The following is a 24,527-nucleotide window of genomic DNA, read 5'->3' on the forward strand; positions in this document are numbered from 1 at the left end:
CCCACTTCTTCGTCTGCTACGATCGCCTTACCTTCTTCCTCCTCTGCGCGCTGCTAGAGATCTTGTCCGGAGTGACTCCCAGGTCCGAGAGCACTTTGGCGATGCCTCGGGCGTCCACGCCGCAGTTCGGAGCCACGTTGCTTTCACAGCGTCTATGTACATTCATCTTACAGACTGGGAGAGAGGCCCACAGTGAGGGACATCAGCATCTGTGTGACACCTTACAGACGCAGGGTCTGCGCACCGATCCCTCGCAAGTTCGGGGGGCGTGGGCACAACGCGAGGGCCCGCCACAAACGAACACCGCAAGCATTCGCCAAGCGATTCATTCACAGGGTTTCCTGGTGGCGGAACACAATGGACCCCATCGAGACCTCCATGTCCCCGAACACCCGAGTCACCTTTGCATTGCAGCCCTTGTCTCAGCAAACCCCAGAGCAGGGAGCCGCAGTGGTCGCAGAAGGTAGGAACTTTGTAGTTGTGGATGCTGAATTTGTGGGGCATGTTGACGCTGAAGCGCTGCGAACCAACCTGCAGGAGGCGACAGGGCGACAGACTCAAGGCTCGGCTGCCTTTCAGCGGTGGCGGCCAATCCTTCAGCTACGAGACAGATGCTGGTCAATCGAAATGACCCTCGGCGCCTTCGGAGCGGTACTTGCCTCCTCCGGCGTGTCTTCCTGCTTCTTCAGGCCGGCACACTTCGTGATTATGAGCTCATGGCAGCGTTTGTGGACCACGCAGGTGCACACTGGGGCAAGCGGAGAAACAGGATCATTGACATGGCGTCGGCAACGACCTCACCGTGGAATTTCAGCCCGTGACGTCACGCTATACGGACAAACGCCGCTTCTCTTAGGAACGCTGCACCGCACGCCAAAGCGAAAAAAGGCAAAGGGTGCGGTGCCGGCGAAACGGGGGGAAGGTGTCATCGGTGCACGACGCACAAAGTTTTACCTTGGCATTGGTAGCCCTGCTTTCCGATAACACCCCTGCGGAGGAAACGTGACAAGAGACAGGTCAGTTGGTCAAGTCTCATGCGAAGAGCATCACCGATCCTCTCCCACCAGGTGATGGTGTGGACATTGCTGAAGTCCTCTGAGCTGGAAGAGGGAACTACAGCGACCTATTTAGCTGATGCTTTTCTCCAAAGCAACTTACAAGGTTAAGGTTACAGTTATTTACTCATTTATACAGTGGGGTAATTTTACTGGAGCAATTTAGGGTAGTACCTTGCTCAAGGGTACTACACCTGGAGGTAGGATTGAACCCGCAACCTTCAGATGCCAAGGGAGCGGCTCAAACCTCAACCCTCCCAGCTGGAACCGATGCTATGCTCGTAAAATACACCGAAAGACACACGGAGACCACAGGGTGGGAACGTTGTTAAGAAGGAATTAAATCAATCTGTTAATGACACAAAACGTGAAAATCTTTTAACTCCGGTACGCGAGGCGGCTACGTTGCCACTGAGATAGACGATCAGGGTTCGGTTTGGGGAGACTTCGGTCCGGGGCGATGGGCAGCAGGCGTCGTGGAGGCCGCAGACGCTCAGATGAGCCACAGCTCTCGCTATCTGTCAGCTAGGGAGCATCTCACAAGCCAGGGTGTTACAGTGAATCACTACACCCATACTACTGGTACCAGATGACAAATGCGCCGGGTTTGGAAGCACATCACGCAGTTCTAGCTGTAACGAGGAATGGCGCGAGAAGGACGGCTGGCTCCTCCAGGATGCCTTTAGGAGGTTTTTTTGTTATTATTCAGCAGCGGCATTCGGCACTTTCGACGCTAACTCCGTACGTCTGCCGGGTCCCGTTGACTTCACACGAAATGCGCAGGACATGTTGGGATTTGGTAAAACGGACAGCGCAAACGTAAATGGTCTTATGTAGACAGAGCAAGAACCACAATAGAAGGTTATAGCAGGGAACCAACAGGGTGGCGCGGGTCATGTCGTGACAATTACCCTAAAGCCTCAGCAGTCAGCACAAACCAGCCCACCAGGCAGGAGGCATAACCGCAATCCGTTGTCCCGCCATTCCCAGCCCCCGAGCCTTTCCCGGCATCTCCACGGCAACGCAAACACCCATCCATACAACACCTCCGCAGTCTACGCTAAGCCTCTATATCTGAGGCGCCTCCCCTCGGTCGGCAAGATCCGGGGTAGATGCGTCTCACGTACTGGGATCACCAGACCAACACCTTTACTGTTTGCTGATGTCACTGGTCTATTATTTCTAAAGAGCCCCCCCCCCCCCCCAACCAACCCCCACCACATCTCTGCCTCCAGAACAGTTTAAATGCTCACTAATGAGTGTTGATCATCTTGGCTACTTGGCGACAACGTTTCCGCTTACCGAAAAGGTATATATGAGGATGGGTGTTTGTTGGCTTTAAGGGCATCAGGGTTAGCGTGACTATGTGGACCACGGGGAACCTGGGACGACTAACCTTTAACCTCTTACATGTTGGAAGGTTCTCGGTGTCGCTGGAGAGGGAGCCTGAGCGAGGACGAGAGGCACACTTACCAGATGAAGTCGCGGCAGTGGGAGCAGTAGGTGGGCTGCCGCAGGTAGGTGGCCATGAACTTGTGTCCGTTGACCTGGTGGACCCGCCTCCGGACCGCACCCTGCCGCTTCCGCGGCCGCATGCGCTCCCGGAACACACGCTCTTCATTCTCGCTGGACGCCGAGGCTGCTGGAACACACAAGCGCACACACGCGGTCGGCGTCTCCGCAAAAGCGGCAGCATGATTCTGGGATGCGGCGGTACGGGACGAAGCGATCGGTTACGGAGGCTGCAAATAAAAGCCGCCTCTGTGAAGGGAAAACCGCAGCTCTGGGGGAAATTTGGTGATTTTCATAAAGATGCGGTGGCTTGAGCCGCGAGATCCGCCCCGTGGAAACGGAGCAAAGAAGAACATCTGTTTCTGCGCAACGCAAGGTCGGCCACAGGCAGCGCGCTCTCAGTTTCACGCGCGCCGGTGATCCAACGAGGCCGACGCTCGCCTGCGTCCGGGTCCGTCGGGTGGGAGTGGCAGAGTGAACTCATCTCGGAAAAAACACGCGCTCGTCGGCCACGAGATGGCAGCGCAGACGCACCGGCTGCTCGCAAACCCTCCGCTACCCCCACCCGCCGCTCGCGCCGCGCGAGAGGTGACTGCGAGGGGTCGGTGGCGGCGGCGCGTTGTGTCGAGCTCTGTCTGGTCTGTGTTTATGTCACCTCTGCCAATCTCAACAGGCATCGCTCCAGTGATGGAGAACAACGGTCTCTCCGCACGCTGTCTTTCCTCCCCGTGCATTCAGCCAGCTGTCGAGAGCGTGGAACAATATGTGTAGGCCGACGATACGTGTGGGCTGAACAGGAAGCCGTCTGACTGCATTCTCCTTGCAGTCCTTCCTCAGCTCTGACTGCTGGGACTTATTTCAGTTTCTCCCCCAAATCCAATCTCCTCTGCTGTCCTCCTCCACAGTGCTGCACCTCCCGGGCCCCCTCTCTTTCTCTCCTCCGCCGTACCCCTACAGCACTGCGGCTTCGCCCCGGTGCCCGCGATGCCGAGCGTCTCTGTCCGGCAGCCCTATGGACAGCAGGATCAATGGACTGACTGGGAATGGCTTTGACGGGGAGTCTTATTGGAGAGCTGTCAGGGTCACAGCCCATCAGCACCAAGAGGGGTTGAGAACAAGGTTGTACGAACACTCGCACGCACACACTCATGCGAGCTTACGCGAAAGAGGCAGCCAGCGCGAGTGTCCTTTATCGGAATGCTAAAAGGAGAAGCCGCATGTCGGTCAACACGTGACCGCCACTGTCATGTGCGTCTGGGGGTCAGGTGGCAGGCGACCCAGGCGTGGCGGCACACGCAGGAGGTGCGAGCGTCACCGAGCTGCGTGCATGGAGCCTTGGGAGATGTGGGCGAGGAAAGCAGGCATCCCCCTCAACGACAGAGCCCCTTGTCGGGGGAGCGGCGGAGGAGTGATTACTGGTGAGTGTTTCCCCCGGAGGAGCCTGGAGCTGGGTATGGATTACACTGCAGCAGCCCGGCCTAATTAGCAGGCTTTCACGGCATAGGAGAGAGGAGCTCGGGGGAGGGGGTGGGAGCACAAGAGAGGAAGGAGCGGGGCGTGGGGGTGGAGCGGGACACAGAAAACACCCTGTGGGTGAGAGCAAAAAAATAATACACACAGACACACTACGACAAGTCTTCAGGTAGGCCATACAAGTGAAAACGCACACACACACACACACTCACACACACACACACACACACACACACACACCCAGACACATGCAGTGACCCAATGGCGCGTGCGCGCACAACCCCGACCTGCTAGGCAGTGCTGAATGTGAATATGGCCATTGTGGCTATTTTCTGATATGTCAGAGGGCACCGCAGTCTCTCGAGAGGTGGAAGCGAGAGAAGCCGCCGGCAGGGTGTAGGCCCCGAACGCTGAACAATGAGCTCGGCTGTCCCGGCACCTGGCGCGCGATGCAGCCGTGAGCTTTCCTCCCAGCGGGGTCGTAACCGGAGGCCGCAGCGGAATCTCCGCACCTCTCTTCACCGGTGCCTGCGTTTGCCTACAGAATGAGTGAGCGTGCATCTGCGGAACATGAAATGGCCCGCGGAAGCTCCCCCGACCTGCGCCGCGAGTCTCCGTCTCTCAGAGGTCACAGCCGCGAAAAGAAAGAAATTTAAAAAATTAAAAGAGCACGGAGGGCTACGCCGGCCCCTGGACCGAGCGGCGGAGCGCACACCCATACGTGCTCACGCTCATTCGCACACGCCCAAGCTTCCCAACAAGAGCGCGACTGTCTGAGACCATAAAGCCTTCCACTGTATGCCATACTACAGGACAGAAAACAGGGAGCATGTGCTTCGGCCTTGATCTCGAACGACCATTAGGACACCCTGCTCTAGCTGCGTACGGCGCCGAACCGAGCTCCTAAATCTCCCTGCGTGTCCCGGCCGTGGATCATTCCTGCTCGCAGAATTTGCGTGCAGCAGGCAGGAGCCGAGGGGCCACGGTAGCACAGCGGGTTTGGCCGGAGCTTGTCTTCCGGTGGGTCTGAGGTTCGAGTCCCCCCTGGGGTGCCTTGCGGAGGACTGGCATCCCGTCCTGGGTGTGTCACCTCCCTCTCCAGCCTTGCGCCCTGCGTTGCCGGGTTAGGCTCCAGCTGGCCGCGACCCCGCTCGGGACAGGCGGTGTCACCCGTCAATGTGTGTGTCACCTGCTTCAAATGAAGCGCAACTTTATCTCCCTACAAGATGCAGCATGAATGTGAGGAACACCTGCAGCCTAGCTCTTCGAATTATTATCTATTATAACCAAGAACCGATAGCTGGATGGAGAAACCATTCACCTGTAGTCCTTCACAGCCTGGCTGTGTGGTCGCAGCCCCGCGCAGGCACTCTCTCTGACATGGTAATATCGTACCGAGTAACGGCAAACGGTGCGCGCGGCAACAGCTGCTGTGCATTTAAATCCTTTTACGTATTCAAATGCGTCCGTTCTCTGAGCTGCAGCACCTCCTACTGCCACCAAGTGGAGTCACTGAGGCAGCCTTGCCTGTTTTTGTTTACAGCTTTATCTGCAGCTTGTCTACAAGCACATGACAGGGTGAGGGGGGTGGGGGGGGCACAAGGGGCAGTTGGCTGATGAAATTGTAGTGACTGGGTTTAATTTGATTTTATTAAACGCGACCTCTGCAATAATCGGGCTCATGCCTTGTCCACTTCTCCTTTGGCAGATGACAACCTGAGAGAGTAGGGCTTATCTCCTTGCTACCTGGAGACAGGACACAGAGGGACAGGAGGAGGAGGAGGAGGAGGAGGAGGGAGAAGAGATGGGCCAGAAAGGAGAGGGGAGGAAGACAGTAGGTGGGTGTGCTGGGGGCAGCACGCACAGCTCTGGCGGGGGTGGGCCCGGAGATGGAAGACAGGTCCAACGAGGAAGGTGCAGCGGGGGACTTGGTTCCTGCGCAATGAGCAGAGAAGCTCCAAAGTTCAGCATGCAGAGGAAAAAAGCAGAATCTCATTTCGCTTCAACCTTGTGAATCATTCGGTTGCCCTATCTGCAGTTTCCGTGGGTTTCTGTCAAATTAACTTCATGGTTCCCCAATGACATTCAAGGTCCTTCAGACCCAGAAGAGTATAACAATCCCCTGGATATTTACGAAGGGTCTCATTTTATGCATCCCCTTCCCAGCTGGACCGGACCTCCATGCTCGGGGGCCCGACGCACCGGGACTTCCTGCCTGTTCCACTGCGCAGAAACCCAGTCTGGAAAACCTCACCTGATCCCCCCCCGTGCCTGGGTCCTCCGGTACCGCGTGTTTGTTTGGGGGACACTGGGCATCCAGAAAGCTCCAGAAGACCACAAACGTGACACTCCGAGAGGCTAGAGGAGAATACTTTAATGAACCACACCAGAGATGAGCACATCCACCATTCAGAAAACCTGCTGGTGAAATAACCAATCCGCCAATGACCAATTCAGCTGCCCTCGCTGAGTGTGTGAAGGGTTTGAAGCATGCAGGTGTTTCCTCCTGGATGCAGCCCAAGTCCTCATTCTTACCCCTCCAGCGCTACGCCATCGCCATCTCCTGGCAACCGACAACGGGCGCCTAGCAACAGGCGTAACCGAGCCTCCGGAGGAGGGGAATTTACAGCCGTCAATGGGAGCTTCTGGGTCTCGGCACTCGCAGCTCACGGTAACGTCATCCCGCCACGAGGCACCCCACCTGCCAGGGGCCCGGCGATGACGTCACCTCCCACCGAGCAAGATCGCTCCTGCCAGACACCCGAGTCGTGACCTCAGGTCCCAGCTTGCATCTGCTGCCTGTTTGGAGCACGCAGCTCAGACACACGCCGTGGAGCCCTGGCGCTGACGGCGCCCGCAAGCTCAGGGATCCACCGGAACACGTGCACGAAGCATCAACGAATGCTACACACCATCACGCACTTCCATACGAGTGCGCGGGCAAGCACAAGCACACGCAAGTCAAAAACAATAGCGCACACACTATTAGAGACGCGCGTGCACGCCTTGGAAACGGAAACGGCGCGCACATACGCAAACGCCGCACCGTGATATAGTACTGCAGGGGTAGGAAGGTGCTGCCAATGCAGTCCATCGTCGTCAGAGACCCTGGCGCGGCCGGAGCAACAGGAAGCACTCGAGCGCTGCCGACAATCTCTGACCAGAGGGATCGCATAACAAGAGCTGGCACCCTCTCGCCCACGCCCACCCACCGCCGGCCCGGGGCTCAGAGCGGGGTCCGGCGGTGGCCGGCAGGCCACTCCAGCTCCCACGCCAATGCCACTCCACAGAGAAATTGGCGACGGCCATTGAGAGCCATCGACCGACGCTTTCAAAGCAGACTGAAGCAGACACAAGAGGCGGGGGCCAATTAAAACTAAATTAATCACAGGCCGCTATCATGAGACTCTATACAACCGACAATTCGGTCAACGTTCTGTCGGTAACTAGAGCTCCCGAGCGCAGCGATAATAATGCCAGCAGGAGCTCCAGTGGCATCGCGCTCTCACGTACTTAATAATGTCTTTATTCCATACCTCTGGCGCTCGCAGCGACCCTTGCAGAGAAACCGAATCACTTTGCCACGCAGCAAGTCATCCGTTCCCCCTACCTTCCGATATCCATCGGTCCGTCGTCAGCAAACCACGAGCGTACTGTCTTTGGAATGATTGAAATGACCCCAAAATGAGGTTGATGCTGTACTGATATGCTGATTCCCCTGACGATTACGGGTAATACCCGGATCAAAAAGTTTCGGGCTAGACCTTGTTTAGTATATTCATATTGATACCTAATGGTGATGGCAAAGAGTAGGAAGGACCAACAAACCGCCATCTGACCACCAGTAAAGTGCTAGCCGGAATTTTGGGGGGAGAAAAAAAAAAAAAACGTGCGGTGACAAATGGAGATGTTCAAGATCACTGCACAAAAGCTGAAAAGTTTCCCCGGGAACCCTTGGGGGGGGGGGGGGGGGGGGGGGGGGGTCACACGCGACACCCCAGTTCTGTGCGCCGCCAGCCGAAACAGAAGCCCTCCTCGTGCGGGGAGAAATCCATAGCCGCTTTAATGAATCATTGACCAGGCCGCAGGCGGCGGAGCGAAATGCGGAGAGGTTACACAGTAACGAGCTGACCGCTGAGATGTGGCCAAAACAAATGCGAAGGAGGGGACGTGATATTACAGGTGCCAAACTGCGACATGCCTCTGTCGCCTGTTTACATGTTATTATCGGTCTGCGCCGCGAAAGGAACATAAGCCGTCGGCTCCATCGCCCCGACAGCCGTCCCTCTTCCACGAATGAGAGACATCAGGGAATAGCAAGTGGACCAGCAACTCAACAGCACCAGCAGAATAGCAACCGGCGACCGGCACCCTTTAAAGCAGAACGCAGAGGTGATCGTATAAAACGGCACAGATGACGTACGCGTCGAAAACAGCGGATGTGTCACTGCAAGCGCGGTACTTTTACCATCCTGCTCTGAGACATCCGCCAGCCTTGCTGCACATGGGTCAAACAGTCTTTATGGTCATGTGTGGGACAAGTCACCTTGCTTTAAGTTTGTCTTTTCACGACCACACATACAAACAGGACGTAAGCTCCCCCCCCCCCCCCCCCCCAAAAAAAAAAAAAAAAAAAAAAAACTTCACTGGAGTTAGAGAAAGTGTTGAGCCAAGAAATCTGTTCAACAAAGTCTGGTGCTGAATGGTCTAAAAAAAAAGCAGAACTTCATCCATCTGCATCTCCTTCGTTCCCTCACGGGCCATCTGTCGGTCCATTCTGCTTTTTTTTATCTATTTATTTATCACCGATTTCCCTGGTCTGGGTACCTCTGCATTTACCGCGCCCTCCCAAATTCAGCCTAGCTGTGGTGTCACGCAGTACATTACCTTTTATAAGGAGGATTACAGAATATTGCCCCTTCAGACAAAGATTCTGGAGCATGAGGAGGACCACATGGTGAAGCGGACATGAATCTGCAAAGGAGTGTGAGGACAGAACCACTCCAAGAATTGCTGGGACGCAGGAGGTATGAGGGGCTCACGCTGACCTCCTTCTTGTCCTCCAAAAATCAGCTTGTATGATGAATAGAAAAGTCAGGAGGCAGACTCTGCAGGAAGAGGATGAACAGAGCAGGGAGGAAGGGCGGCAGTTGGGAACAAAGGATTACGTGCAAGGAGCAGCCAGAGAAAGAGGAACGGCAAAGGTGCTGGACAGATGGCAGCTAGCGACTCGGGGAAAACCTGCTAAAAATACTGATTCCCTCCAGCGCTACCTCTCCATTCACTTGGCCGTGAACGCATTTGCATAACAAGTTGGAAAGTGGCGCGCACGAACACCTGAGGGGGATCAGATACTGAGGAATGACGTGGGCAGCCAATCAAACGGTCAAAGAGAAGGCGCCTGCCAAGGGATGCTCAAATGAGAACGTAACAGAAAGCCACTTTTAACGTGAATGCCTCCACTGCCAACCTGGTATCCTAAGCTCACGCACGCATGTTGTCTGAAACCGCTTGTCCCATACGGGGTCGCGGGGAGCCGGAGCCTCACCCGGCAGCACAGGGCGCAAGGCCGGAGGGGGAGGGGACGCACCCGGGACGGGACGCCACTCCATTGCAAGGCACCCCAAGCGGGACTCGAGCCCCAGACCCACCGGAGAGCAGGACCCAGGGCCAACCTACTGCGCCACTGCACCCCTCGTATCCTAAGCTATCCGCTACAAATGTCTCTCAAGCCCTTCTTTGCCAAACGGCTCATATATATCTATGCACCGAGAGTTCTTCCACAGATCTTCACCGATAAGTTTTCTTGCAGAGTTTTGCGAAAACGTGTCGGGACGGAGGAAAGTGTTGAAAGTAGATTTCAGAGCTCAGCGGGATACGCACTTGTTGAGAGTCACAGATTAAGTAGGAGGTGCGATGTACAAAGCTACACTCGGGGCCAGGTCATTTTCGTCAGCTAAATGTCAAAGATGTCGCTGGGAACCGCTATGAGGGAGTTCAGAGCCGAGCCTGCCAGGCTCCCATCGAGGGCCTTCCGAAGCCACGCGGCTCGTTTGTCGAGCGGATCGCCCTGCGGGAGGCCGTAGCGCCGCACCGCAGGCAACGTGGGTGAAGTTTCGCGAGGGCTTCGACCGGCCCTGTGCGAGTCAGCCGACACACCTGGGAAATAACGGAGGGGTGGGGAGAAGGGCGTGTACGTTACCGCGGCCCTGCCTCCTGTTCCCGGTCCGTGACCAACGACAGCCGGGTTGAGCGTCCTCTCGGAGGGTTCGTTATTTCTGGACTGCGCTGTTACGCGTAATCTAGGCACAGTCACGTCCACGTATCTCCCCCGAACCCGCGCGCGCGTGAGAGATCCGCACTTGGTCGTTCGCGGACAGCATGTGCGGCGGTCAGGTGGTTACGGGGCAACAGGTAGCGCAGTCCTTGGAGCCGTTGCCTTGGAATCAAAAGACCCAGTGTTCCTGCGGCACTCTCGAAGAACATACTTCCCCTGAATAGCTCCAGCAAAAAATGGGTAATTTATAAATAGGTACATTTGTAACTAAATTCCTCAAAAGGGGAAAAAAAAAAACGAGCAATATCTTCGTGAGGAGATGCCGATTATGCTGTTCCAAAATAGTGACAGGAACAGAGATGCGGCCTAAAAACTGAAGAGGAAACAGATTGCGAAGGGTGAGCGAGCGTGGTAAAACACAGGCGAGTAGAAAAAGACAGACCGTGTTATTGACACGGTGACATCATGGTGTCTTAATTCAGAGTGGCTTCGCAGATTCATAGCAGAGACCTGAGCAATCGCCCCGCCCGGCTGCTCCTATTGGACAGGGCGCGAACAAGCCCCGGCCACGAGTTAATGTCGACCGTCCCCATTGGGCAGGGGACCTCACGGAAGGCTCCCATTGGCGGGAGCTCGCGTTCAGTATCATGGCCGGCTGCTCGCAGCTGGCTGCCAGCAGCAGCGGTTGCTGGAGAATGTCTCCCGGCGATTCCCTCGGTGCCAGACGCGGCAGCCATTTCTCCGGCAGAGCCGGCACACTCTACAGCTGGGATCCATGTCCTGAAGCAAACTCAAAGCCATGTTAATCACTACTCCGTTACACTCAGCCTTGCAGTGTTGCACGGAGCTGAACAGGAAGCCGAAATTAAATTAACCAACATTCAGTAATTACACCGGTTTCTGCTGGAGTCTCTGCAAATGGTTTACTGGCATTTAACAATTTTACGGGGGGGGGGGGGGAATACCTTACTACGGCAGTTCTAATGAAAGTCCACGAGAAGGTCCGTAATACGAATGACTCGCACGGCAAAATTTTTAATTCCCGTAAACGTCAGCCTTCGTCGCTATTGAGATTAAGCACTCGAGGATAGGAAATACCACGTCCTCCCCAGAGGATTTAGTGAAAGTTTGTCCCATCTAGATGTGGCACAACTCTGAAATGTTTCGCAGCAAAAACACGCGTGACCTTCAAACGCTCGTCTCCAGCCTCGGATGAGTTTCCCGCCTCAGTAACGGTTCCCTCCTCGCGCCATCCACGTTCTGCTAACGACTTAAAACCTACGAAAGAAAGCGCACCAACGGCGAGGCTTTTCGAAAGGGAGCCGCCGGCGCTGCGACCGAGCGCAAGTTGCTAATTCGCACGTTGACGCGAAAGCAGCCGTGCCCTTTCGGCCTATGTGCCGAGCAACCGCGACAGAGCGGGCCAGGGACGGAGAGGACACTTTTGGCCGGCTGCAGCAGACTCCAGCGCCAGCAGCCAGAGGCGGTGTTGAAAATAGCACCGTCCTCCACAGCTCCGGACCCCGTGTCCCTGCCTATTTTGGGCCGCAATGCCAACGGTGTGAGATTGATCTTCCTCCGTATGGAAACAAGAGCAGTTTGATCCTCTTTTGTTTACTTCCCCTATTGCCTGTTCACATAGACCCCACCTGCTCGGTGGGTGGGGTACTGCCATGGTTTTACCACAGGGTGTTTTATCACGCAGGGTTTCACCATGCACGTGTCGCCGGTCGGGCGCGCTTGGCAGCATCTATACCAAGGGCAGGCTGTGTTGCCACAGTTTTGGGGTTTGCTGCGGGACAGCCAGGCGTAGTATAAGACTGCACGCACCTTCGCTGAGATGTGATGAGCTGCGGATGTAGCGTGTGGCGGACAGCTTAAAACACGACTGCTAAAATTTTATCCGCAACCGCAAAACACCGGTGTCAGACGTCGTCTTGCACCTCTCAGTGCTTCAATACAACGTCACTTGCTTTTGCTGGAAGCCATGTGAAAAAACACGGGGTATGGTGGTGTAAGTGGGTTTGGCCTGTGCCTGCTCTCTGGTGGGTCTGGGGGTTCGAGTCCCACTTGGGGGGCCTTGCGATAGATTGGCGTCCCGTCCTGGGTGCGTCCCCTCCCTCTCCGGCCTTGTACCCTGTGTTTCCTGGTTAGGGTTACGCTCCGGCTTACTGTGACCCTGCTTGGGACAAGCGGTTTCAGAAAATGCGTGTATGAAAAAGTGACCAAAACCAGGATAAGACTCAACAGACTAAACTTTCCGCATAACTGTGGAGTTGTATTTTAGTTATCATCTGGTTCTTTGGTCGGTGTTTTGTTCTAAACCTGCCCACAATTTCCACCCAGTCATACAGCTGGATATTTTGCTGTACCAGTTTTGGTCAAGTGTCTTACTCAAGGGGACTAATGCATGGTCCCTCCTGACACTAAAGTGGTGCAATAAGGTTGGCGTGAGAATATGACATGGAAATCCCAGTGCAATGGGTCCAGCTGGTTCTGTGTGAGCCCGCGCTACTTCAGTCTGTTGCGAACTACCCCGTGTTCTTTACAGCAAGCGGAAGGGCACTGCAGTGTACAAGAATGACTGTTTAGCACTGTTAAGCACAGCAGTGATTAAAACACACCTGCAAGTGTCAGGCCCGGCAAAGACCTCCATGAGGAAATCACAATACAGAATATAGCATGGGTGGCACAGCGAGTAGTGCTGCTGTCTCTCAGTGCCTGGGTGGTGCGAGAGGACATGGGCTCAATCCCTGCTCAGTCTGTGTGGAGTTTGAACGTTCTTGGGGTGCTCTGGTTTCCTCCCACCCTCCAAAGACATACTGTTCAGGTTCACCCATAGTGTGTGAGTGACAGAGGGTGTGTACCACTGATGCATGGATGAGTGACCTAGTGGTATAAGTCACCACGGTTAATAAGGTGTGTGGGCTGGTAACACTACGTAGAGTTCATTGGAAGTTGCTTTGGAGAAAAGTGTCTGCTAAATAAATATAGGCACAGCTGATTTGAGGATGACAAATGCTGGTGAAAGAAAGATAGAAAAAGGGGACTCGTGGAAGGACAAAAAGCAGGAGGGCACTGCATTGCCACTCTTAGCGACACTGTCTACAGAGAAGGTGTATGTTCTCTGCAGAACCGGACACCTGGGACACTAACCGTCCCAGATACACCGAGAAGGCCAACACAAACATATAAATAAAACCTTCACACTGTTACGCATGGAACCTCCGGACCTTTGCATCCATTTCAGGTTTAAAGCGTTCATCAGGTGTACATTGCGCCATTTACGAAAATGGCTACTTTCACCGTAGGAGTGCATTGATTTACAGCTGCTTTTGGCGTTTTTTTTTTTTTTTTTTTTTTTAAACACACGCTGTCAACCAGCGAATGGTTTCATTATACCCAGTGCCTGCCAATCACTGCACTTGTTCCTTTGTCAACGGTTACAAGGATCTACGTATCAAATGAGTGCCCAATCAATTATTAAGACTTTTTCCACCAACCACTACTACGTTTCTAGCGATGCTCTAATTACTATATATCCGTACTCCATTTGGGATCAGGTATATCGAGCGGCAGAAGGATTTCAAAGGAAGCACAGGACAATGTCGTGTAATGCAGACGGAGGTTTAAAATAAGCCCCTAAGCAGATCGCGTTTTTCATCCCATCGCTTGGGGCCGTAAGGGTCTGGGCAGCAGGCGCGAAAGATGATGGATCCCAGCATAATGCAGGGCCTCGCCGAGGATGACCCTGCCTTCCGTTTAGGGATCACAAACGGCAGCAGAAGAATAACAGCCGCCAGGCTCTCGTCAACTGGTGGAGCAACACGTCGTATGTCAGCCAGACGATCGCGGACGAACCCTTTTCAGCAACCGAAGCAAATAAAAAAAAAAAAAAAGCAGACGACTAACGGCGACCGCTAAGAAAGGTCCGCTGGACGCGAGACTGACGTCCAGCAGCAAGAGAGCGTCATCTTTACTGCAGCTGGCTTGGCTGCCATCCAGCAGCGGGAGTCCGGAAGCGACATCCAGGGGAGGACGAGGCCCTCGCTGGTCACGTGACCTCACGGGTCACATGACCTCACGAGGCAAACTGGGGGCCCGCCTGCCTGCCTGCCTGCCTGCCACCGCCACTCCCACGTGCCCCGAGGCCAGCAGAAGCACTTCCCGCGCCCCCGTTTCGCGTTCGGCTCTTCCCTCTTCGGGAGCACGCTGCAACAACACGCAGGAACGGAACCACTTCGTGTGCACTTTTTGGTCACGTCTTTAAACGAGCCTTTCTTTTCCCGTGCCGCGTTTCGCGGTACTTCTGGCTCCGCGCGTCGGCGAGAAAAGCACATCGGACAGAGGAAGAGGATTAACCGGAAAAATAAAGCGACGGCTCATCCGCGCGCGCGTTATTCGCGAACATGGGCGAATCTTTGGGGAAACGTGTGCGCGCGTGCACTTCTGCGTGGACGTGGGAAACGGACGAGAGCGGAGCGAGAGCGCGTGCAAATGTGCGAAGGACAACATGCGACTGTGAAGAAGAGAGGGACGTGGGGGAGAGAGGGAGAGTAAAAGAATAAAAGAGGGAGGGAGGGAGGGAGGGAGAGTGAGCATGTGCAAGTGCGTGTGTGTTATCTGAAGGTCTGCCTCAGGCTGGCTAGCAACTGTCACCGACTCTTCCAAACACCCTGGCTCCAGAAGGTACGGCCTGACACCGAAAGTGCGCCGCGAGCGCCGCAGCACGGCCGCCTGGCACCATCCGAAATCCGGCCTCGCTTCGGCCGGGGGCCACCGAGGCCGTCCTGCATCGACGACCATATCCCGACGTGCTCTGACCGTAGCATCTGACCCGAGTGAACATCGTCTCTTGCGTCGCCACGGCGATGGTGACCGGTAACGTGGCCTCCCCGACCAGGACTTATTATTCTAACCGTGCAGCGGAGGGCAAAAGAGGAAAGGAGTTACGACCCAGCAGTTACTCAGGTTCAAATCTCACCTCCTGCTGCTGCAGACCCCACGTTTATTCGTTTATTTTCCGGACGCGTCCCTCCAAAGCAGCTTATGATTATTTACCCATTTATACAGTTGGGTAATTTTTGACCGGAGGAGCTTTAAGGCGACGAGGTGCGGCAGCGCAGCGGATTTGGCCGGGGCCTGCTCTCCGGCGGGTCTGGGGTTCGAGTCCTGCCTGGGGTGCCTTGCGGGGGACTGGCATCGTGTCCCGGGTGTGTCCCTTCCCCCTCCGGCCTTGCGCCCTGTGTTGCTGGGTTAGGCTCTGGTTTACTGCGACCCCACTTGGCACAAGTGGTTTGAGCGAGAGAGAGAGAGGGAGAGCGAGAGAGAGATCGTTTTAAGGTAAGAACCCTGATCTAGGGTGCTACAGCACGTGTCGGGATTTCGACCTCGTTTTTTTGGAGTGGAATCGGCAGACCGCCGCCTGCCGTCCCACAAAACTTCACGCGCGACATTTTAACCATTTGCAGCATCCCTATCTCGGATACGCGGAATCAGTCTCAATATTTGGTAATAGATTTAACAGGCGGCAAGGACGCGGCTTCACTTACGACAGTCTCATCGCACCCATCTCAGCTGCACGCAGCATGGAGTCCTAACGCAGCGCGAGCGCACGCGAGCGCGCACCCAGAGTAAAGCCCGGCCATAGCTGCGACGGTTTATATGCGTCCGTCGTGTCCGTGCATCTCGTGTCCCTTCAGCAGTTCTGACTTCCATCTGCCCTTTGACAGGTTGTTTTTTTTTTTTTTTTTTTTTTTTTTTTACTCGCTCTGGATTTTCACAACAATGGTCTATTTTGGCCCCATCACGACAAAAGGCCTCTAGCACTCCCTTCCTGTTTGACGGCAAGGCGACTGCGGGCCCTGTCCGCTTTCGCAGGCCTGAGAGCGCACGCGGAACACACCGCCGGGGGAAGTGTATTTATAGAGCGCCGGGGGCAGCGCGCAACTGGGACGGCGCAGGGTGGGGTTGGGGAGACCTCGGCACAAAGGGATGAGGACAGCATACAATTAGGAGCAGTGCGAAAGGGACAAAGGGAGTGAGATACGCAACGGATACAGAGAAATGTGACAATAGATGTTACTACGAGTCACAATGAAAGAGTGTGAGTGTAAAGCACAGGGAATGCTAACCGACCCTCCCCGCTGGCATTTTATTACAGGGCAGGACAGGTAGATCTGCTAAATATACATTTATTTACTTAGCAGACAATTTTCTCCAAGGCAACTTCCAATAAACACTATGTAGTGTTATGAGCCCACACACCTTATTCACCGCGGTGACTTACACTGCTAGATACACTACTTACACTGGGTCACTCATCCATACATCAGTGCAACACACACACACACTATGGGTGAACCTGAACAGCATGTGTTTGGAGTGTGGGAGGAAACCAGAGCACCCCAAGAACATGCAGACTCCACACAGACTGAGGGGGGACCGAACCCACGCCCTCCACCCAGGCGCTATGAGACAGGAGCGCTACTCGCTGCGCCGCCAGGCCGCCCCATGTAGAATGGGAATGTAGAATGTAAAGACTAGAGATCGAGACAAGGTTCCGTACGTGCGCCGTAGGGAAGGTGAGCTGGAATTTGGGTGCGGGGTTAGGCTGAGCTCAAAAGGGAAGGAAGGGGGACGGTCAACGGAGAGTCCGGCCAAGGGCCGACCGGGCTCCGCTCCGCGTCGACGCTGGACGGCGAAGGCGCCGCCGGGAGGCTCCGCGTGATGAGCCGCACGGAGAAGCTTCCGCACCTCGCCACACTTACTGTACTCAAAGAGGCCTCTGGCACGGCGAGATGGAAGAAAGCATCCAAAGCAGCACCGGCAGACACACGGACAAGCAGCGACCGATGCGAGCATTAATTTAAAAAGAAAAAGTTTCAGCTCGACGGACGACCCTGACCGACCTGACACGGGAAAGCACGCGGCGCGGCTCTGAAACGCCATCAAATATTAGCCGCGAACGCTTCGGAAAGCGTTAACGCGGGGTAGACGAGAGGATCCTTTGCGGAAGCGCGATATGAATTAGCGGCGCAAATCTAAGGAAGATCTTAGGCCTCTCATTCATTTTCAGACGTTCGCGTAAAGAACCCATTTCGCCACTCTGGTGATCGTTTCGGAGTTCATGCGCTGATTCGGTGGCATTTTCCTCTGACCCGACATGGCTTTTGCAGCAAGGACAGCCCTGCGCTTGTGCCAGTCTCATCCAAGCATCGTTACGTTAACGTCATTATTATTACTGAAGGATGCATCATTCACACACGCCATCTGAAACCGCTCGTCCCATACGGGGCCGCGGGGGAGTCGGAGCCTAACCCGGCAACGCGGGGCAAGAGGCCGGAGCGGGGGAGGGGACGCACCCGGGACGGGACGCCGGTCAATCGCAAGGCACCCCAAGTGGGACTCGAACCCCAGACCCAGTGGGACCTGGTCCAACGCACCGCGCCACTGCACCCCCCCTTGGGATGAATAATTTGTCATTTCAATTGTTTTAAACCCTGCCGACGGAGCCGTGTGCATCCTGGCATGTTCGGACACTGACGGAGCGACAGGTGTACGGAAACGATGCCGACATCACCGCTGGCTCGAGACAGACTATCCCGTCTCAGCGAAGAGCGCCCGCCTCTCTGCGCCGCCCTGTAAGAGTCTAGCAGCTCAGCTATCGTGGCCGCACCGTCCTAATCCATTTATCTCTTGCTCCTGCACTTTCGAACGGAGACGATCAGATGCCCGTCGCTCCCCTCGAAGAGGCCAACGCAAAGAAAGGGATCCGGCGATCCGAGCGGTCATTCGATACCTGCCTGGCCATTAGTGACAGCGTTCATAGCATCTGCTCCGGTTTTCCTAACTTCAACACCGCCACGAAAACCCGTCACGTGTCACGGGCAGGGCTCCGAAGAGGAGGTACGGGTCGTTCCCGGTCCGATCCGCGCTCGGCGTCCGCGTCTCGGCATCGTGCTGGAGTAAGGCGACGGTTTCCCTTCGGGGTAATGAGAAAATCTGCCCGTCCTTCCATTTCGCACCTTCTCTTAACAGCCTCTGACCTTCGGACCTTGTGCCCGATTGCTGTTTTCTCAATCTCTCTCCCTCCCTCTATAACCGGGGACTTATTTAAAAGACAAATAAAGCAGCGTTACCACACCGGAAAGCTCAATACTTGATGCTTAACAAGCTGCATCACACACTGTTCGGAGTCGAGATGTTTCCATAGCCGTGCTGCAAAACGGAGGACGCGTGTCACGAGGGACCGAGGGAGCCGGGGCGGCTGGACCCGAGCGCCGAGTCGTTCGTCCGGAGTCGAGGGATCGGGCAAGTTCTCGGCGTCGGGGACGGGCGAAGGGTCGGTCGATCGGCGGTCGGGGTCAGAGCGAAGATCCACGGGCGCGGTCAGGGCACGAAGCGAAGGGTCGGTCGAGCGGCGATCGGCGTCGGAACGAGGATCCGCGGACGCGGTCGGGGGTCGACAGCCGGAGAACGCGAACCGTGAACTAGACGCGCGCGTGAACGAAACGTCGCGAGGGAGGGCGGTTGTCTCTGACGAGATTCCGCAAAGGTACGGGCGCCGAGGAGGGTCTTTTAAAGGGTGAGCGGTTAGTCAGGAACCGGAGTCAGGTGCTGTCGACCGGGTTGTGGGCGTGAACGTGACGGTGCTGCACTAAAAACTCTCAAAGAAGCAAACGGTACAAAAAGTATACAGCACAAATAAATGTACTTTAGAAATATATCAGTCTATATTGCATGGGGGGGGGGGGGGGGCGTGATGGTGCAGCGGGTTGGACCGGGTTCTCCTCTCCGGTGGGTCTGGGGTTCGAGTCCCGGTTGGGGTGCCTCGCGACGGACCGGCGCCCCGTCCCGGGTGCGTCCCCTCCCCCTCCGGCCTTACGCCCCGAATTGCCAGGTTAGGCTCCGGTTCCCCGCGACCCCGTATGGGACGAGCGGTTCAGAAAGTGTGTGTGTATCGCACAGGCTAGTTTACACGCAGTGCACTTTCTTTACCCACCTCTTCGAGTCGGGCAGAAGGGACTTTCTGCGTCACACCAGCTGCCCCAGTTTCTCCCGTGCCTCTGTCTACCGCCCCAGTGCGCGAGATCATATGATGCGTTCCGAACTTGACCTGGGACAGTCGGGCAACAAGCAGCCTCCGGGAGACCAGCAGGACAGGCCTCGCAGGAAAACAAGCCGCTCCCTGCTCCACCGACCCCATCCCACCCTGCTCGCTCCACTTTTTATTTGCCTTTGTTGTTTTACTCCGTGTCAGCGATTTGTCGCGCCAAGCGCACGCTCTCCAGACCTCCGAGAGGCCCTGGGCCTCTGCCGGAGCCCCCCCTTCCGACCGACGGATCTTAAACCTGCAACGCCGGTTTCGGACGGCGCTCGGCAACCCCCCAAAGGCTGCGACTAAGCGAGAGCAAAGCCGTGCTTGCGATCCTGTTTTTTCGTCTCACGCTTGAGCTCCAGTTAGGTCAACGATGCTGTCAGCGCGGAGCGATCTGCTAAACTCCAGCCTCTGATGCGGGGTTCAGCCTTCTTCGACTCCTCTTTCTATTTCTAACTTCAGTTCTTCTCCGAGCAAAGCGGGTCATCGGCACGAGGCCCGGGTCAATCCCGGCGTCAAGCCGACGAGCATCAGCAGAGGGAAGAAAATTAACATCGGGATTCCGAGTGGATTTAAAACACGTTCTTTGAGAAATGTTGACCGATGGATGGAGGCAACCACAGAGGCGTCCGGAAAATAAATAAACGTGGGGTCTGCAGCGGCAGGACCCGGTTCAACCCGCCGCGCCACCGCGCCCCCCTTGGAGGCAACCAGGAGAGATTAAAAAAAAAAAAACTGATTAAAATGCTGTGGGGGGGTGCGGTGGTGCAGCGGGTTGGACCGGGTCCTGCTCTCCGGTGGGTCTGGGGTTCGAGTCCCTCTTGGGGTGCCTTGCGACGGACCGGCGTCCCGTCCTGGGTGCGTCCCCTCCCCCTCCAGCCTTACGCCCTGTGTTGCCAGGTCAGGCTCCGGTTCCCCACGACCCCGTATGGGACAAGCGGTTCTGAAAATGTGTGTGTGTGTGTGTAAAATGCTGTGGTGGCCAACATGGTAAAGCCTGCCTCTCACCACTCGCGTTCCTCTCGTCTCAGACCCCACGCACCTCTCCCCTCACTCTTCCCACTGTGAGGTCTACGCCGCTCTCCGTCTTCCACCACGGTGGCGCAGATGTGCCGCGCACGTGCTGCGTTCTCCGTGTGTTTACCGCGCCGGGGGTTCTGACACCCGTGACGGATCTCGGAGTGGCCTCGGCCCGCCCTTTTGTTTGGACTTGCGCTGATGCGATTCCTTACTAAGAAAGCTTTGATCGCTCCGTATTGGACAGCGCATCTCCACGCTGCCCCCCTCCTCTTCTCCAGAGCTTTGGAGAGAGAGGAAATCTCCCAGCTCTTTGTAAACAGAGCACAGCAAAGTACTAATATTTAGAATCGGCTGCAGGCTGCCAGCCATCCGCTGCGGCCGGTGCCAGCGGCCTTGCCCACCTTTTTGCTGGGCTTTCTCCGGCACCGGTGCCTCACGTTGGGGCCGGACCGGGCAAGAGCGACAGCCCCCTAACAAACCGCTGCGTCGGTCTTCCGCTCGGCCTCTCCCGTCCTCCTGTCTCCGCTCCTCCGGGGCTCTGTGGTCTCAACCAGACCTCACCTCTTCAGCCAAGAGAAGCGAACAACAATGAAGAATGCCGCAAACGTGGGTACCGTTATATGTATTCGCTTTGGAACAGTGCGGGACATTACATATAGAACATATGTATAAAGGGGGGGTGCGGTGGGTTTGACCAGGCCCTGCTCTCCGGCAGGTCTGGGGTTCGAGTCCCGCTTGGGATGCCTTGCAATGGACTGGCGTCCCGTCCTGGGTGCGTCCCCTCCCCCTCCAGCCTCGCGCCCTGAGTTGCCAGGTTAGGCTCCGGTTCCCCGCGACCCCGTATGGGACAAGCGGTTCAGATGGCAGCAGGTATCATTACAGTTAGGGATATGGATTTGTAACCTCAAAGTTGCCAGTTCAAGTCCCTTTCCCACTGCTACGGTCCCCTCAATCAAAATACATAAGCTGAATGGATGCAGTAGAAATATTCTACCGTATACATGGGTCAAATGAAGTAAACCGCCTTAGAAAAAAGTATAATGTAAGCAAATTAACAACGTGAAGCTAACTTCGAGCGCGGGGACCCGTAGGAACTCTCCGGCCGCCTACTTTCCGCCGAGCCGTACCGTTTTCGGCTAGAGGAAATGCTAAATGCCCATTTCCCGCTGCCGCGGCGACGGGTCCGGACGCCTTTCTTTCTCATCCAAGCCCATAAAAATGTCACGGAAAAATAAGGGAGGGTCGGAGAGAAACGGCCCGTAAGGCGGCCGCGGCGCGAGTCGACGCCGGACGGAGCGAAGGTGACGGGGAAAGGCAGGGAAGAGGAATCGCCGGGAAGAAAAGCCCGAGGGAAAACGGGGCGACACCTCAATAACGCAAGTGACATCGACACAAGAGAAACACAGCATATAACCCCAAACGGGGTGGTTCTTACCTTCGCTGGACGATCCCGACAGGTCGATAACGACATATACCTTTCCTTCCGGTTCCAAGTCTATCTGCAGGGTCAAAGCAATAAAGAGAGAACCCAGAATGTAACTGAAGCACTCCACACATGCGTTGCTCTGCAAAGAATAATAAAATGAACACGGTTTATTGCAAATGCCCAGCGGACGTTTAAATCGACGCAACCGTTTCGGCAGGAACGTGCCGCTGCGCAAATGCGCAAACCGAACGTCACTTTTAACATATTAATAATTCAGATAGTTACGTCGACAGCTGCGCACCACGACGTGACCTCTTCGAATCCGGCCACGCGACCGACTCGAAGCCGGCCTGAAACGCGACGCACCAACGCGTTCGCGTTTATTCGTTCGGCAGGCGCTTTTGCCCGAAGCAAAGTACGCGTCGGCGGAAGCGCGAGGAAAGTCGAAGCAGGAAGGGCGCGAAAGCCAGCTTTGCACAAAAACCAACCGCCTCCATTATTAAAAGGAGGCAAGAAAGCAAAACGGCAGATGAAGCCCGTGACGAGGCTGACCTTTGCCGGGAAAAAGCGAAAACAGCTGAGGCTCAGTCCTCTGGAAGGCGCGCCCCTTCGACCCCGCGTTCGTCTCCAGCGCGCGGCGGTCGGGGGACGCCGGACGCTTTCTGACCGATCGACCTCCGGAGACGCCAGGAATCAATGCGTCGGGGGAGGGTTGGGGAGGATTTTTTCCGGAACTTTTCGCCCGTGCCACCCTTTCGCGCACCGATCCCCTTCGGCTCGCAAGACTCATCATCTCGAGCCGAAGGTGCCCGCGATCGGGTGCGGGCCGTCGTCGGGTTTTAGCTGGAAATGGCTCCATCTCCTCTGAAGTACTTCGGGGAGTTGGCTAATCGCATCGGGCAGAGAGGAAACGCGAGAGGGATGGAGAGGCTGAAGTGCGGCAAGGTGGGCGAGGTCGCTACCGTAATAAAAAAAAGTTAGCGTGGGGGGGGGAGGGAGGACGGAGATTGACCGCACATTTTTTTGCATGCATTATCGAACAGGATATTGCAGATGTGGGCCTTAGCCAAAAGCCCCGATCGATCGCTCGGTGCGCGGCGCGCGTTAGCGGAAACGAGGGAGCGGCGGGTCCGGCCCGTAGGACCCGCGTTCGTACCGTGCGCCGGGCCTCGGGGGATTCTGAAGCTCATCCCCCCCGGGACGGCACGACGAAGCACGTCCGCGTTCCTTCTGCGGCCGCGAAAGGTGATTTATGTAAACGGGGGGCCGGCGCGAGAGAGTTGGGGGAGAGGCCCGAGGTCTTCGCGAGCGAAGGTCCGACAGAACGTCCGCTCATCTAGACCGCCTTATGCCGGCTCGAGCGCCGAGACGAGAGGCAAAGCCCTTCCGCTCCAGCGAGGCCCCGGGCCTTCAAGGACGCGGCGAAAACAAAACCGTTCGGCGTCTCTGTAAACGTTCGGCGTGCGAAGACACTTTGACTGAGTACCGGATAAGCAACCGTAGAGATAAAATTAATGAACGAATAAACGAAAGGAGAGAAGAAACGGACGAGGTCGGCCGGACCCCGCTCGAGAGCTCCGCCGCGGACGGCCCCGCCGACCGCGATGATAATCGAGTCAAATTAGCGAATTTAGCTCAAGCTGTGAAGTCGGCGGCGCGCCCGCTCGCGCCGGCTGAGCCGCGGACCTACATCCCGAGCGTTCGTGTCTTTATCGGAGAACACCTGCCGCCTGGAAGTCTGCGCGAGCTTATTAGATCGTCGCCCCCCACCGGCGCGGCTGACCGCCTCCTCCGCTCCGAACGTGACATCCCATCCTGCCGCGTTACGCTCCGCCAGCTGCCGCGGCACCGTCGTGCAGTTTATTTACCGTACGCTACGTAGATATTCTCAGCGAAAAATAGAAAACGGTACCTGCCGCACGACGAAAACATTCGCGAAGGAATAAACCGAGCGATTGACCATCATTTCAAGTATGAAGCAATGACCGAATATCTCACGTTCACCTCCCGCTTCTCTTCAAAGTAACTTAGAGTGTTAAGGTTACAATTATTTATCCATTTATACAGCTGGGTAATTTTACGGGAGCAATTGGGGGTAAGTACCTCGCTTAGGGGCGCTACAGCCCGAGAGGGGGATCGAACCTGCGACCTTTGGAGCCAAAGGCAATAACCCTAACCCCTACACTGCCCCCCTGACTAAAGATACTACTTACTTATCAGTTCAAAAACAGGGACGTATCAATAAAAGTCAATCAGATCTCTTTAAACAAACACAACGCCCACAACCACTCAGCCCATGCAGGGTTACCATGAACCAGAGCCAACCCAAGCACCAGAGGGTACAAGGGGACACATCCTAGATAGGATGTCGGTCTGTTGCAAGGCACCCCGAGCGGGGCTCGAACCCCAGACCCACCACAGCACAGCCCCCTACTACGTCGCCCCCTCCCCTTCGCGTTCAAACGCTGCCGTGTCACTCAATATTAAACCGCAGACCCGAACTGAGGCCTTCGACGCCGGTCTCAACGGCGATAAGAGCGACAGGCTTCAGAAGCCGTGATATTCTATCTGAAACGCGTAACGCGTGCAATCGACCGCGAGATGGCCTTTAACAAGCGCTTCGGAGCGCGCGTGACCGCTTTGTTTACGAACTCGTTACTTTGC

General features: G+C 55.9%; 1 protein-coding gene across 5 annotated transcripts in view; it reads right to left on the reverse strand.

Moving 5' to 3' along the window:
• prkceb (protein kinase C, epsilon b) overlaps positions 1 to 24,527 on the reverse strand; it is a 101,306-nt gene that overhangs the window by 42,118 nt on the left and 34,661 nt on the right. For 2 of the 5 annotated variants that reach the window (XM_029254407.1, XM_029254409.1), the window contains exons 2-7: positions 21,873 to 21,936; positions 2,529 to 2,697; positions 955 to 989; positions 660 to 748; positions 402 to 531; positions 32 to 174 (exon numbers count right to left, since the gene is read on the reverse strand). In XM_029254407.1, the coding sequence (XP_029110240.1) occupies positions 32 to 174; positions 402 to 531; positions 660 to 748; positions 955 to 989; positions 2,529 to 2,697; positions 21,873 to 21,936 (630 nt within the window). The remainder of the gene's footprint in view (positions 1 to 31; positions 175 to 401; positions 532 to 659; positions 749 to 954; positions 990 to 2,528; positions 2,698 to 21,872; positions 21,937 to 24,527) is intronic. The other 3 variants (XM_029254410.1, XM_029254408.1, XM_029254411.1) reach the window with 3 other exon arrangements.

The sequence above is a fragment of the Scleropages formosus genome, chromosome 8, assembly GCF_900964775.1.
Source record: "Scleropages formosus chromosome 8, fSclFor1.1, whole genome shotgun sequence".
Taxonomy (NCBI): domain Eukaryota; kingdom Metazoa; phylum Chordata; class Actinopteri; order Osteoglossiformes; family Osteoglossidae; genus Scleropages; species Scleropages formosus.